The sequence below is a fragment of the Hylaeus volcanicus genome, unplaced genomic scaffold (assembly GCF_026283585.1).
Source record: "Hylaeus volcanicus isolate JK05 unplaced genomic scaffold, UHH_iyHylVolc1.0_haploid 12221, whole genome shotgun sequence".
Classification (NCBI taxonomy): Eukaryota; Metazoa; Arthropoda; class Insecta; order Hymenoptera; family Colletidae; genus Hylaeus; species Hylaeus volcanicus.
In genome coordinates, this window is record NW_026533163.1 from 578,035 (window position 1) to 592,151 (window position 14,117).

Consider the following 14,117-nt stretch of genomic DNA (forward strand, 5'->3'; position numbering starts at 1 on the left):
CTTCTAGTTAAGAAGTCTGCTTTTCAGGTTTTTCGCTCGAAGTATTAGGTACGTGTTCCACACTGTCTCTGTGTATGAAAGGCAAGGGAAAGTAAAATGACTGGTTTTTCAAAGTTTTGAACATTTGGTTCTACTTTATATCTGTGTCATTAACTTATAAAAAGACGATGAATGAGACTTTAAAATGTGTGTTCTAGAAACAAGATAAACCTTGTAATAAAGGAAACAAACTTTATTTTTTTGTTCAAGCAGTTTTCGTTTCAGTAGCTCTTTTTTTTATTCAATTTTCTTTACAGCTTTACAATAATTTTTTCAGGATTATTTCTTAATTTAAACAGGAACATATAGATTACCAAGATTTATTCCATTTGTATTTGACAGTTGGGCGAAACATAGCAAAACAAGCATTTTTTTAAAGTACATTTCAGACATATGGAATCAACGACCGATGTGATGGAAAATTTACTAGCCGGAGATGCTCATGTATCTTTGAATCAATGTAGTATAGATGATCCTCATCGTCCAATTGAACTGTCTCCTGTACCTGAACAAGCTCCGCAAAACAATGAAGATTTGAGTTCTTATTCAGTGCCGGATCTTTTAGCGTCAACCAATTGGAAGTGGAAATTATTTGGATTACAACAAGTGAAAAATATATTAACGGGTGAAGTCGCATCAGAAGAGTTGGATGAAAAACTTCTTTTAGAGTATGGCAACCATTTGCCTGAGTGGTTAGTTCATTGCAATGGAAATGTTCAGCGTGTAGCATTAGAATTATGTGTTCATTTGTTTTTAAAATTGAGTCCTTTGCAAATGCAAAAGATTTGGACGGAATCTACTCTTTATAATGTCTTACAAGATAAATTTTTTTCTCAATCACGTCTGTTAGATACTCTGACAGAGGCCTTGAGTTCCATCTTTGAAATGATTCCAGAAAATGTGTTCTTTGAGCCTTTTGTGAAATTTTTAGAATCTGCAATTGATTCGAAAGGTTTTATCTCATTGAAAGGTTCTCAATTAAAAAAATATGTGGGAGGATTAAATTCTTTATCCAAGTTGCTGCACTGGTTTGGTTTTCAATCTTTTTGTGACAGTCCTATTCTACAACTTATTTCGACATTTACCACAGCAATGGATGCCACGCTTAAAAAGTCAGCTTATAATTTTTTGATTGAGGTTTTTTTATGGACGAAAAATGACACATTGGTCACTCAATATGTTTCTGAAAAACAAAAGGTTAAATGCATTTGTATAAGAATAAAACGTGATATTGAAATTTAACTAGGCAAAAGAAATTAAAAAATTTTAAAAGTCAACATTTCAAATTGCTTCTGTTCTATTTTTTAGGCTGAGATTGGACGTCGCCTAACTGATCTCAGGAACGAAAAACGTTTAGCTCCATTGAGAAAATCTTTTTCACATAAAACCCCAAGTCAGATCAAGAGTGTATGTGTTTATGACTTTTTTAAATGAATACATTTTTAGTTGAAACCACTATGGAAACGAATAGCTCGAATCAACAGTCTTCCAGGGATTTCATTTATAAAGAATTCAGTCCCAAAGCAATTCCCGTTTTACCGGCAGAAAATTTATTTAAACATATGACGCAAGAACAATTTGAAAAACGTGTTGGCAATGCGAGTAAATGGAAGGAGAAGGTTGAAGTTTTTCAAGATATGATACAGGTTCATTTTCGGTTTTTTTTAATCAAAAGTAGTGCAGATTTCAATTTCAGATTTGTGAGAAATTACGTCGAGTGAAACCATGCGATTGTGGCATAATGATTTCAGTTCTTTTAAAAACAATTCAACTCGACAGTAATTTAGCGGTGGTAAGTCCAGTGGACTCCATATTATGTCAGCATACTTTATTTGAAATCAGACAGGAGCAGCGTTAAAGTGTTGTAATGCATTAGCTTTGTGTTTACAAGATTCTTTTGCCCCTTATCTACGTCAAGTAGGAAGTATGGCTCTTATGAAGCTAAAGGACCGAAATCGGTCTATTACCTGTAATGTTGTCACCTTATTACAAACACTTTTATTATGTGGTTCTTTTGAACCTTACTTGGAGGAGGTAAAATATCATTTTACTCAGTCCATTTTTTTGTTCTACCTTGTAATTTAGATTCTTCGACTTACTTGTGATAAACAAAGTCACGTTCGCAATTTAGCGCTTCAATGGCTTCTTTATGTTATGAATCATCCGTCTCAAAAAGCAGCTGTTATTAAAACTTTTCAGAAAATAAGTAAGAAGAATTGAATTCTCTTTTTGAATTCTTTGTATAGAATTTTTTTTTATTGTATTGTAGTCCAGTGTGGACTAGATGCTTTAGATGACGCTACTGCTGAAGTTCGATCGCGGGGAGCTCAACTACTCTTTATTGCTCAGAAAATTGACCAGGTTCATGGGGTCTCAGCTTGTATAGAAGGGTTATCTGAGAAGAAGGCACATGGTGTTCGTGAGGCAATTGCTCGTATCACATTGGAGGAATGTTTAGATACTATTTTTGCACCAGCAAACGCAGCGAGTATTACAAAGCTGTCCAAAGTGGAAGTTTCGACAAACGCTAAATTTTTAAAAAGGTGACACACCTCGCTGAGCGTCTCTGCTTTAAAGCCATCTTTTTTTTTTCTCAGACAACCCTCACGTACAACAATCATGAAAACAACCAAGGCTAAATCAGACACTTTGAAAAAAAGTGAACATCTTTCCGGGGTAACAAGTGCAACTTACTCTATTTCTTTCATATCACGTTCCCCTTTTTTTTGACTCTTTTTTTAAGAGTGACGTCCTGGTACCAGAAGTCACGCTAGATGGGGAATCTGCAAAGAAATTGTTAGAGACGTTTGTTCAGCCTGAAGGTTTAGAACGTATGACTGAAAAGTTTTCAAGCAGCTTTTGGAAGGATCGGGTTGAAGGTTTTGATAAGGCCTGGGATCTTGTTAAAACAGTCAGTTTCAACACATGCTTTCTGTTCGACTTGAGTCGCCTAGATAAGCATACATTGTTGCTTTCGATACATAAAACGTGATACGTAACAATTGGTTTAAGAAAAAACTGCGCTCACATTTTTTTTTTGTTACTACGATATTCACCGTATATAGACAACCTGGGAAGATACCGAGCCGTTTTGCGTGTGGATTCGTACTTTTGGGATGAAAAATTTTGCGGAAACTCATATGAATGTCAATAAACGTGCGTTGCAGTTTTTAAGTGATATGGTCGATTCGCTTCAGTTGAAATTGAGTCAAGCGTGTATTGGAATGTTTTTAAGCGGGTTTATTGAAAAGGTTTTCGGTGTTGAAGAAGATTCTTTATGTTAAAGAAATGTTTTCAGGTTTCGGACGGAAAGTTGAAAGCGTTCGTTTTACAATTCGTAGAGAAATGTGTTATTATTTATTCGTTAGCGTGTGTTCTGCACTGCATTATGGCACCTAAAATGTGTCAAAAAGTGACAAGCAAGGTAGTGTTTTTGTTCCTTGGAAAAAGGTGGCTTTATTTATCATGTCTTTTGAAAGGTCCGCACTGAAGTATGTTCTTTAGCAGAGCAATTTTGGGTTCGTTTTGGTCCCGCAAAAACTGATTGCCACTCTTTTGTAGCCTACGCTGTTAAAACAAGTGCAGATCGTTCAGCAGTAAGAAAAAGTGTCAAGTCTTTTAGTTTAAAAAACAAAGATTTTTTTAATCTTTAACATAGGCAGCGCGAGCCGCGAGTCAACGTTTTCTGTTTGTTTTATATAAAAATGATCCCAGTGGTGTGGCGAAAACATTGCGACAAAGTGTTTTAGGAGTAGCTTTGTTAAATGATTTTTCTAATGAACCGATTCAAAGTATTGCAAACAAACCAGGTTTATCAAGTGTAGAAAGGTATGGTATTGTCTTGTTGACACTGCATCGCCCGTATGTTAATGTAGAAAAGTCGCTTCAAGCAAGAGTGGAACTACTACAGAACAAGTAGTTCAAACAGCAAGTGAAACGAACAAAACCGTTAGTGAGTCTCTTGACTTTCTGAAGGGTTATTTGAGCGGTTCCAATTTGAAGGTACGGTTATGGTTTTTTAAATGAAATTTTCATCAATTGTCCTTTAGAAACTTCATAGTACGGATTGGACTTGCCGTAAAGAAGTTTTGTCTCAACTAAATTGTTCGCTTTTGCAAACGTCCGGTTTAAAATTTTGTGAAGCCACGTTACATGAATTTTTTTCTCTATTAAAACATCGTTTGAAAGTCAGCTTTAAAACAAAAAAGGGTCTAATTGTAAACGTTTTTATAGTGGTTTCTTTTGCTTTTAGGATGAATCAAATCGCTCTGTTCTTAAGGAATTATTACGGTGTATTGAATTGTTAGGCTCGAATTTACCAATAACAGAAGCTAAAATTTTTATACGATGCATTCTGGTGGATGTTTTTTTAAAATTTGCTGATAAAAGTGTTTTGGTCAGTTTTTTTAAAACGTTTTCAGAGTTGGTGGGATATTTGTAAGGGTTTCGTGTGTGATAGATTCGTCAAAGTTGCACTGAAACGGTCATCGCTTGGCTTAAAGTAACAGGCTTTTTACCTTGGGTTTTTTGTTTGTATACCTCCAAAGTTTTAAGTGGTTCGGGTGAGGAAAGAGAACCCATTTTAAGTCTTTTAGCGTCTTTGGACGATAAGATGTTTGCAAACACTTGTTTTTCACAACATGAACATGCTTTTTTCCTTCAAGTACGTTCTTTTTTTATCTAAGCGTTTCTTAACCATTGTGTCTCTAGTCATTTGTCACCTGTCTAGTCAATTTGTTACTAGATAAAAAAAAAATACTACGGGATAATGCAGAAGTTTTTCTTTACAAAGTACTAGAACTAAGGAGAATTCATTTTGATACTGCGGTTTCCATTGTCCTGACGTTTTAGATAGCGCGGTGTTTGCAACCTAATTTTCTTCAGAAAATCTTTAAATCGACTTGTTTTTCATCACAACATCATGTTAAAGTGGTCTTTCAAAAGTGTATCACACTTGCGTCTTCCCAACAAACCAGTTCAGGTTACTCCCTAACATACTGGTTTAACGGTTGTAACATAAAACCCGCCTTTTCTTTTCTTGTGAATAGAAATTTTCTCAGCACAAGAACCACTCACGTTCTTTTCCTCCTGCGGTTATGTTTTCAAATGGGATTCCATAACGTCAGTTTCTGCTTATATTAACAAACGGGGCAAACATAGTCCTTATGTTACTGTAGATCTCCTTCTGTTTTAGAAACATTAGAGTCGTTTCCGAAATGCGCATGGTCTTCGTTTATACCGCTAGAAGAAAATGCTTCCTTCATGACACTATGGAGTCATGCAGCTAATGGTTTGTCGCAATGAACTTTTTCAACTGCACTTGTCTCAAATCTGTCGTGCCTTGCAATGCTTTAGAAAAATTACTTAACGTCATACTCGAGACTTCATCGTCTCATTCGAATATTCTAGAATGCTTTGAATTTTGGAAAACATTTTTTCAAAGTACACAAGCGTTTTCAGATTTTTTTGTATCGGAATTGATGTCCCAACGTTTCGCTATGCTTTATGTCGTACAACGTTGGTTTGTCGTACGGTACAGGGCTTTTGTTTTCTTAGGTGGTCCTTGAAATTGTATGAAATAATTTTTTTTAGTCTCTCCTATCCTTTGGTGGCTACGGAAGCCTGCCATATACTATCCTTGTTACACGATATCGTCCAGTGTAATGTTGCCAAACATAAAGGGTCTTACGAACCGGTATCTTATGTTATGTTGTGTTCCACGTTACCTTACCTTTTCCAATATGGGGTTCAAACGGAGTCTAACCAAATCCATTTTTGTGGTAAGTCAAAAAAGTGGTTTTGTTCCGATTCTCATTTCTCTTAAGAAGAAAATGTTTCCCTTCTGATACGGAAAATTGTTTCTTGGTGTTCTCCACAACTGACGTTTCAAATGTTACTGTACTGCTTGAAATCCTTAAACCACAAGTACTTTCGAAAAGTTCAGCGACTTTCCATAATCCTTTCGATTTCTCCTTTAGGTTCTTTTTTTTAGTGTTAACTGAATTATGTGCGGTGTGTGAAACATCCTGTGAGATTTCCTGGAAGTCTGTGGAAAAAGCGATTCCAATTGTTTCTAGTAAACCGTTTCTTTGGAACATTTTTTATTTTAACACCTTTCCACAGATATTGCGATTTCAAGCAAGGATACTTGTGTTGAAAAGACTGCTCAACAATTTCTCCAACTTGTTTGTTCTCGTGCTGATGATCATACGATCTCTATGTTGATTCCACAGGTCAGCGCGTTTCGCTTTCACAATGCAACAACTCATAATTCCTTTTCACAGTTCCAGGTTGGCGAGAATTTGTCGGTTTTTTTGAGTCGCACGTTGTGCACGAATCGTCCTTTAGAGGAAACCTTGACTTTTCATGAAAAAAATCAAAGTTGTGTTGAGGCCAACATTACTCAAAAAACAACGGAAAATGACTTTAGTAAAACAGAGTCTTTTCATTGCTCGGAGAACGAGGATCCTTTTTTAACGACTACTGGATCTTGTCCTTCAATAAAAGGCTCATCTCAACCTGATTCCAATTCATTATGTAATTTATCTTATGTTTTTGTTGATGTCTCCTTTATTTATTTTTTTTTTAGCACTTTGTGATTATTTAGAGGAATGGAATCAGTCTATTGAAGAAAAACATATTGAAGATAAGATTCAAAACACACAAGGTTGTTTTGCAGAGTATTTCGCTGATTTCGAAAAACGCGAAAAAGAATCGTTTCAACAAGATTTACTCGAAGAGTGTCGACGTGTGATGGAAGGTCGGCTTCAGCCCAATGCTTCGCATATCGCCTACTGGAATGGTGTCATGCGTCTTGATGATACATTGGAATCGGTACAGGGCGAAACTTTAATTCTAGCTGATTTATTACGAGGAATGAATCGACCCGATTATCTGTCCATCGCACAAGTACGGCAAACAAAACTGTTCCAAAAGTTTCAATGTCTAGAGTGCGGGTTTTAAAAGAATGCAGAAGAATTATCTAATTTTTTTATTACACCCTCAAACGGAACAGGCCAACAAAAACAATGGCAAGTTGTGTTCGCTTCCGAAATCATTACTGTTCTTCTTTTCGGCCTGCGTTTCTGTTTTGATATTCAACATTATGAGACATTACAAGATGAAAAGGAACATGCATGGATTGCCGGATTAAAATTAACACAAGTAAATTTTTCTTTGATTCTCTCAATATTTTTCACGTTCTTATATTTCTTTCAAATTGTTTTAACGAAAAACAGCTTGCCAATCGTATTTTACGAGATAAAAATGTTTTACAAAGAGTATCTCTCATTCAATTACGTGAATTGTATAAGGTTTTCATACTCGCTATGTCTGTTCATTCTCATTGGGCCCGTTATGAACAAGGAGCTGAAATAGCTCGACGCTTGAATACTATTATAGCAAGAGATTTAATGAGCGTTGTGATACCACGGAATGCGTAAATATTTTAAAACATTCCAAACATTTGTAGTTTCCATTCTTTTAGATGCCATCTTTTTTTGATGATATTTGATTTTCTATTAAATCATTTACATGACCTGACTCCATCTTTAGTTATTCGTGTTCATCGAAAGTTAATCACAAAGTTCAATACAAAACATAGCTTTAATCCTCCGACTGCAGAAGAAATACCTTATTATCTTCGTACTTTAGATGTAAACCGTGCCTTGTTTTTCTTGTTACAATTCAATTTTGGACTTTGCAGGCTGCTATATTAGCATTAAAACAATTAGATGCTTCACCCTTGTTAGGTTCTATTGAGTCAACCACGGAGCGCCTCGTTGACTCAAAAATTCAACAACATTTTGTCTTTGACCAGAACCATTTACAAGAATTGAAAGCACAAATTGAACTACTTATTAAAGAAATCATTTACATATGTCTCGTCATTTTAGGGTGAGTCATAAACCGTCAAAACATATGTTTTTATTTCACATGAAACGCGTATCTACAGACCACATCTTGTTGGAGTGTTTTTAAGAGATCTTGGTTTCCATATTCCACAGGATGAGACTTTACTAAATCCTTCGACGGCAACATTACCTATGACGCTAACCTTGCGATTGAATTCTCGCTTAAGTTGCCGTCTTGAAAAACTAATGAATACACCTTATTCTATTGAATTAACGGCTACTGTGTGTCCGAACATTTTAACGAAACAACAAGACGAGGGAGTGACGTGCAAAACGTACTATGACCATCATAATCAATTTTTTCATCAAAAAACACAAACTCTATTATCTACTCCTCCACTTTGTTACCCGTTTTTTTCTATTAATGAATTCATAGCGCAAGCAAAACCCAACGTGACACTTGAAACTTTAGACCCAAGTCTTGCTTGCGGTTGGTCAGTTAAAAGAAATGTCACTGCTGGAAACGATATTCAACCTTTAAGCGAACTTCTTCCAGTATGCGTTGTATTTCCTATGTACATACAATGGTTTTTTAAAACAGTTGTGTGTATTTTTTAAAATAAGAGCTGGAATGAATCTCTTGTTCAAGTTTCTTCACAAACGTGTTATTCACTAAATGTAAGTTTTTTTTCTCTCGTGTGTTATTTTGTTATTACATTTATTACGGCGACTCCCATTTTTTTCAGACGCATCTCGCGAAAAAAGAAGCCATGCTGTGGATGTCTCGTAATCTTATGCATAATGAAATTGTTGGGAAATACATGTAAGTAACGGAATAACTCGACAAAATGCATGATTTTTTCATGCAATTATTCGTTTAGCCGTCGAGCTTTAACTTTAACGGCATGTATAAGAAACGAATCGGGTAACAAGAAGCAAGATTCCTGAAACGTGTTGTGGTACCCTTTGGAAAATTGCTAATTGTATAATCGGTCCATTCATATAAGTGCGATTTAAGTGAGTCGAGTGTTTGATGACGTATTCAGCATAGTTGAAGAAAAGTTATGAAAAGATAGTCATTTATAAAGGAATGAATTTTTTCGTTTCTGTTTTTTTTAATAATTTCACAGCACTAAAGCATGCTAACAGAGTAGCGAAAAAATAAAGAGATGGTAATATACGGAACGAATACATGAAGAAATTGTGTTTGAAAAAAACGTGGTGCGACAGAATGGAATGAAAAAAATTATTGAACCAATGTAAGCGTGGAAAAGAAAAAGGCGTGTTTAAGGGCTTCTTTCCAGTCACAAGTTGCCCACAAGCACTGGAAATATCCTAATTCAAAAACAACCGTCAAAACATAACATGAATCGCAAAGATTAGAGACTTGGCCTAATGTTTGACGAATGGTCACTTTAAGAGTGTAAGACCGAAGAATCGTAACGAATTCAGAAACTTCTTGATCGGTAGGCGCTCTAAGATAGTATCCAATCTTTTTCACGCTTAAAAGTATGTTACCATAAAGCCTTACTGCATATTACGTGTACCCGGTAAAAAGTTAGGGTTATAAGGTATTAAATTAACATGAATCCAATCTGAGTTCGATTTTAGAAACTCTCCTAAAAGATGAGCAATGGGAGCCGAGACATTAATGTTTTGTATCATAACATATTCAATTAACAATTTCTGTAATCATAAACAATGTCACGTTTATGATGGACATTTTAAAACAAATATCCAAACGTTTTCCTACGCGATTTTTACGTGAACCTGACACCTTGGTACCTTCACCTTTTGTAAAGTCAATGGCAGCATGTAATATGGACTCTATAGGCCAAACCTTATGCGTAACAACACATTGTTTCTGGTTCGTGTCGTTTCTTGAAAAACCTACTTTTGCAGTTGGCACAATTTTAAGTCGAATCTTCTGAGTTGGTGCATGCAGTGAAAGGGCCAAACTGATACAGGGAGCATCTTGTTTAAGTTGTCTTAATCTTGGAACGACTCCAACAGTGGAAATCGTGACGCGATGTGCAGCTAAATGAAAAACTCGGACGTCCGTTAGTAGTCTTTTTGCGCGCGTACACACACAAAAACATGATTAAATTTTGTGTTGGAATAAACCATATTTTCGACACTAGAAAAACAATTCAAGCGAGTTTACTTGATGGCAAAAATAACTTCTTCATAATTATCTAAAGGTTCCCCCATTCCCATGAACACAACATTTTTTATAGGTTCCAATCTAAAAAAAACACACTTTTCTTCCTATTTGAAAAAAACAGAATGTTGACATTCTTCAATATCTTACTTTTGAGCTATATATAATTGTTCAAGGATTTCGCCACAGGTAAGATTCGCTAAAAGTCCTAGTGTTCCCGTAGCGCAAAAAGCACATTTCATTGAACACCCCACTTGAGAGCTCACACACAAGGTGCTGCGAGGTGCGCATCGGAAAGGGTGAGATAAAGGAAGGTGTACTGTATGACCTTCCTTTTCCTTACAGTACGCATTATCAGTAGGCAACAAAAAACAACAGACTTTAACGTTTTGAACGTACTGGAAAAGAATCCAAACGGACATGGCCGTAACGCATAATAACGGATTCCATTTGCTTTTGATCAAATAACGTTAAAAGGAATTTCGTTGTAGAACCATCTATAATGTTATAGAAAAGCTTAGAATGTTATTCAAAAAAATATGCCACTGAATGATTCAGTGGCTGAATGAAAATTAATGAATGGTACCATGAGAGTGCACTGCTTGCGTTACTGTTACCGTTTGAAACGAACAACGCTCGTTAACAAAATCTTGTAACACTTTAGGCAATTCGGGTATAGTCTCAATACTTTTAGCTCCATGATTGACAATAGCTCTCCACATTCGATAAACATGCTTTTCATGAATGTTGGCTTGGTTACAAAAGCTTAACAATTCCTTCACATCAAATATAGAGAATTTTTTCATTCTTTTCCGACGCTGTGATGGTGTTCGTGTTAAAAATAGAGTATCCTCAGAACTCTCAACATCCTTACATTCAACCATCTGGTAACAGAGTTAAAGGTGTTTTTATTTTTTGATCTTTGAACAAAAATAAACACATGTTTTACGGCATGCTCGATTCATCAGGTGAGAAAACTACATTGTACCTACTGAGTTTTTTCCGTCACGTTTTCACTGCAAATCACACAAGCTTCAAATTTCATTCATACTTGTTTTATTGTTTAAAATCATTACACCAACAAGCGTTAATTATATAACATGACACATATTAAAAATTAAAAAATTGTTTTCATTGCTTTTCAATTTCATGATTTTACTTTGGCGTATCATATCATGGGTTCTCCTTTGGAAACCTATTGCGTACAGAAAAAGGTCTGCTAATTAATAAGATTTTGTGCGTATGTAAAACAAATTTTTTCAATAAGATGATCTTTCTCTAAAAACAGTTTTTATACTTCAAATGACTGAAATACAAGAAGGTACCGTTCTCACAACGGAACTCATTGGTATTTTTGTTTAATGTTATAAAAGTAAACCTTAAAATTTTTTTTTTCCAGTATCAAGCCCTGCAACACGTTATTTTTTACTTAAAAGCTATAGTCATGATAACATTGGTCGTTCCTTACAACATGGAGTGTGGGCAACATCTCCCAAAAATGAAAGATTATTACATAATGCTTTTGATGTACGGGATTCTAACATTGTTCCAAATCTTTTCTGATCAACTTTTATTTTTCATAGAGTTCGTCTTTTGTTGTTCTTTTCTTCTCAGTCAATCACAGCTCTCGTTTCTCTGGTTTCGCTCTTATGACATCCATGTGAGTTCTTTTTTCAAGCGAGTTTGTTTTATTTCTGAAACTACCATCATGTCAAGTCCTGGCGAATCTTCTTGTGAAGGACGCCCTGTTTTTTGTTCACCTGATGGAACGGACTTTCCTGGTAAAATGTTCTCCATTCATTGGTTAGTCAGGTAACTCACTCCTTCTCTTCTTTCCTTCATGTAGTTTCTTTTTCTTCTTTTAAAGATGTGAATTTTTTTTTAAACATTGTGAGCATTTAATTAATACACACAATGATAATAAATCCGTTAAAGTCGGGAGAGATGGACAAGAGGTAGATTCTTTAGCTGGATCACAATTATGTCTTCTTATGGAGGAACACCAAAAAGCAGAAAATCGTCCCGTTCCATTCATTTGGAAAAAACCCCTAACTCTTTACTATACAAAAGGCTTCATGTCTTCAAATCAAAGGCAAGATTTTTTTTTTTTTAATTGTTTTTTTTTTTCATACCTTTTTTGTAACATAACGCGTTTTTTTTTAATTTTATTTATTTTATAGTAAAAAAAATAACAATTTTTTAATACCTTCATCTTCATCCGTTGACCGTAACAAAGCCAATCCATTAGTTGAACAGCTTGCTGCAGTGGCTACTGTTTTAAAACATGGCAGCCTTCAGAAAAAAAAATTATCTTTTGACTCTACGCATATGTCAAACAATTCCGTGCCTTTCATGGTTTCTAATATTCCTATACGACCGGAAGCAGATACAACACCTTCAAAGTTACTTTTATCTTTTGAATGGGTTGAGGAAGAAATTAAACGAAATCCTATATTGTCTATCTTTCCTCTTGACTTGACCAAGCTTCAGGTGATTCCAATATTTTTTTAATATTTTCTTTTAATATTCCTTTTCTTGCCTGTAGTCTTATGAAGATTATCTTTATCTTTTAACTGAATCTAAAATTTTATTTGAAACGTTGGAACAAACGGTAACGAATTTTTGTAAAATCAAACACGCATCGTTTTTTTACTATACCTTAAAATGTTTTCTTAACCTTTTCTCTTCTCAACTCTTTAGTATGGTTCTGAAAACATACCTCCTTTACCTAAAAGTGTAGCATTATCAAAAGAAGAAACTACTTTTTTTGATGCAACCCTTTTAATCAATATTCTTTGCCGATCCGCATCACAAGAAGATGTTGATCTTTTACTGAAACCTTATGCAACTCCTTCTACTAACCCGCCTTGCTGTATACCAAATTTTTCTTCCACACCACATGCGCCGGAGTCAAACCAGTCCACAATGCCTTCCTCCATCTATCGATTTGAAACATCCCATGAGCATCGTCCTTCATCGGATTCCTCCGTATATAAAACTTTTAAGCGTCATCACTCAAAAAATGAGTCTTTCGTTAACAGAGGTAACCTTTTTTTTTGTCTACCTACCTTTATATTCTATCTATTTCTTTTTTCAAAAGAACAACTTTTAAACAATGTAAATGACTCTGTAACAACGACTCAGCTCTCTCATACTCCTTCTCGCCCAACGCGCACCTCACAATCCTCTGCCAGTGCACCTTTAAAAAAATATAAAAATTCACATCCAACAACAACATATGCACGTAACAAAAAAAATTGACCTGAAAAAACATTGCTTTAAAAAAATCTTGTTTTAAAACAAATGCAACTACAACAAAAAACACGCTTATCACTCAAATCTTTTTTGTCAAAAGAAATATGTCCTCTCGCATTTTATTCAGACACACACAGACACATATTTATTCAAACGTCTATTGAAAGAAACGAGTTCCACAAACATCAAAATACTTTATACTTTTGAAATGTTATCGTTCTTTCATTAGTTCTTTTCATGTTCACCCAAAATATAATGACAAGATGCTTTAAAATTATCAATTGACGTAACGTGAGTAAATTCAAGCAATCAGTAGATATCGACTCTCTATATAACAAAGTTGAATTCCACTAATTTTCGAGTTGTCTTGTTGTACATAAACGAGTAACAAGTTAGCATGTGAAAATATGAAAATTCTCTATTTTTTTTCAAAACAATTTGTTTTTGTTTTATCATGTCAGCAAAACATTAAATCGTTACATGAATTGATAAAATGAAATTTATATACTATATTTTTGGGTTTCCGAACTTTATACTATTTACTTGGCTAGAAAAGAAAAAGCTCGAGACTGGTCCATGATCGCTTTCATCAGAATAGGAACTCATGTATGTGTCTACAAGGTGACAAAAAAGAATAATATTACCCAAAACATTATTTCCTTGTGTAAGCCCTTGTTTTTTTTGTAAAAAAAAACATTTTTATAATAGAAAAAAAAAACTTTTTGTGTTGATTGGTACTAACAACAACTCATTTATTTTTTTCCTGTATCCAAACATTTCACAATACATTTTGTTTGTGAATTTCAAAA

General features: G+C 34.8%; 2 protein-coding genes and 2 long non-coding RNA genes across 7 annotated transcripts; 2 read left to right on the top strand and 2 right to left on the bottom strand.

The window, feature by feature from the left end:
* Nucleotides 1-131: 131 nt before the first annotated feature.
* Nucleotides 132-9,068, top strand: LOC128883555 (uncharacterized). 3 transcript variants are annotated; one of them, XM_054136072.1, is made up of 36 exons: nucleotides 132-1,236; nucleotides 1,348-1,432; nucleotides 1,486-1,685; nucleotides 1,736-1,831; nucleotides 1,882-2,073; nucleotides 2,125-2,245; nucleotides 2,309-2,582; nucleotides 2,637-2,715; nucleotides 2,783-2,950; nucleotides 3,105-3,290; nucleotides 3,338-3,463; nucleotides 3,519-3,635; nucleotides 3,698-3,867; nucleotides 3,915-4,041; nucleotides 4,089-4,226; nucleotides 4,292-4,435; nucleotides 4,499-4,702; nucleotides 4,750-4,830; nucleotides 4,891-5,020; nucleotides 5,088-5,160; nucleotides 5,217-5,329; nucleotides 5,395-5,572; nucleotides 5,632-5,819; nucleotides 5,865-5,964; nucleotides 6,018-6,115; nucleotides 6,163-6,272; nucleotides 6,324-6,576; nucleotides 6,629-6,948; nucleotides 7,006-7,203; nucleotides 7,278-7,477; nucleotides 7,526-7,694; nucleotides 7,745-7,935; nucleotides 7,994-8,447; nucleotides 8,517-8,570; nucleotides 8,639-8,715; nucleotides 8,774-9,068. In XM_054136072.1, exons 1-36 carry the CDS (start codon nucleotides 433-435, stop codon nucleotides 8,838-8,840), a joined length of 6,285 nt encoding a protein of 2,094 aa, XP_053992047.1. In that variant the 5' UTR covers nucleotides 132-432; the 3' UTR covers nucleotides 8,841-9,068. The 3 variants fall into 3 exon arrangements, with proteins under 3 accessions (XP_053992047.1, XP_053992048.1, XP_053992049.1); XM_054136073.1 differs by having other exon boundaries at nucleotides 5,868-5,964; XM_054136074.1 differs by having other exon boundaries at nucleotides 1,882-1,956.
* On the bottom strand, nucleotides 8,838-11,042 carry LOC128883556 (probable dual-specificity RNA methyltransferase RlmN). Of its 2 annotated transcripts, XM_054136075.1 has the most exons (9): nucleotides 10,640-11,026; nucleotides 10,453-10,550; nucleotides 10,204-10,391; nucleotides 10,057-10,137; nucleotides 9,787-9,961; nucleotides 9,646-9,732; nucleotides 9,424-9,578; nucleotides 9,280-9,367; nucleotides 8,838-9,227 (listed from the first exon to the last, which is right to left on the bottom strand). In XM_054136075.1, the coding sequence occupies exons 1-9, from the start codon at nucleotides 10,935-10,937 to the stop codon at nucleotides 8,973-8,975; spliced, it is 1,425 nt and encodes a 474-aa protein (XP_053992050.1). In that variant the 5' UTR covers nucleotides 10,938-11,026; the 3' UTR covers nucleotides 8,838-8,972. The 2 variants fall into 2 exon arrangements, with proteins under 2 accessions (XP_053992050.1, XP_053992052.1); XM_054136077.1 differs by having other exon boundaries at nucleotides 9,023-9,367; nucleotides 10,640-11,042.
* Nucleotides 9,069-9,729, top strand: LOC128883557 (uncharacterized). Its single transcript, XR_008459053.1, has 3 exons — nucleotides 9,069-9,151; nucleotides 9,197-9,315; nucleotides 9,363-9,729. It is a non-coding gene; the product is annotated as an uncharacterized LOC128883557 (long non-coding RNA).
* Nucleotides 11,043-11,231: 189 nt separating the features above from the next.
* Nucleotides 11,232-13,415, bottom strand: LOC128883484 (uncharacterized). Its single transcript, XR_008459000.1, has 4 exons — nucleotides 13,316-13,415; nucleotides 11,522-13,252; nucleotides 11,379-11,461; nucleotides 11,232-11,331 (listed from the first exon to the last, which is right to left on the bottom strand). It is a non-coding gene; the product is annotated as an uncharacterized LOC128883484 (long non-coding RNA).
* Nucleotides 13,416-14,117: the final 702 nt, after the last annotated feature.

Coding starts and splice junctions, on each gene's coding strand:
- LOC128883555 (XM_054136072.1), top strand. CDS start 433: ATGGAATCAACGACCGATGTGATGGAAAATTTACTAGCCGGAGATGCT. Junction 2,951..3,104: donor CCTGGGATCTTGTTAAAACA/GTCAGTTTCAAC, acceptor CACCGTATATAG/ACAACCTGGGAAGATACCGA. Junction 3,636..3,697: donor CAAGTGCAGATCGTTCAGCA/GTAAGAAAAAGT, acceptor TCTTTAACATAG/GCAGCGCGAGCCGCGAGTCA.
- LOC128883556 (XM_054136075.1), bottom strand. CDS start 10,937: ATGGTTGAATGTAAGGATGTTGAGAGTTCTGAGGATACTCTATTTTTA. Junction 10,392..10,452: donor TCCGTTTGGATTCTTTTCCA/GTACGTTCAAAA, acceptor GCGTACTGTAAG/GAAAAGGAAGGTCATACAGT. Junction 10,138..10,203: donor CAATTATATATAGCTCAAAA/GTAAGATATTGA, acceptor TGTTTTTTTTAG/ATTGGAACCTATAAAAAATG.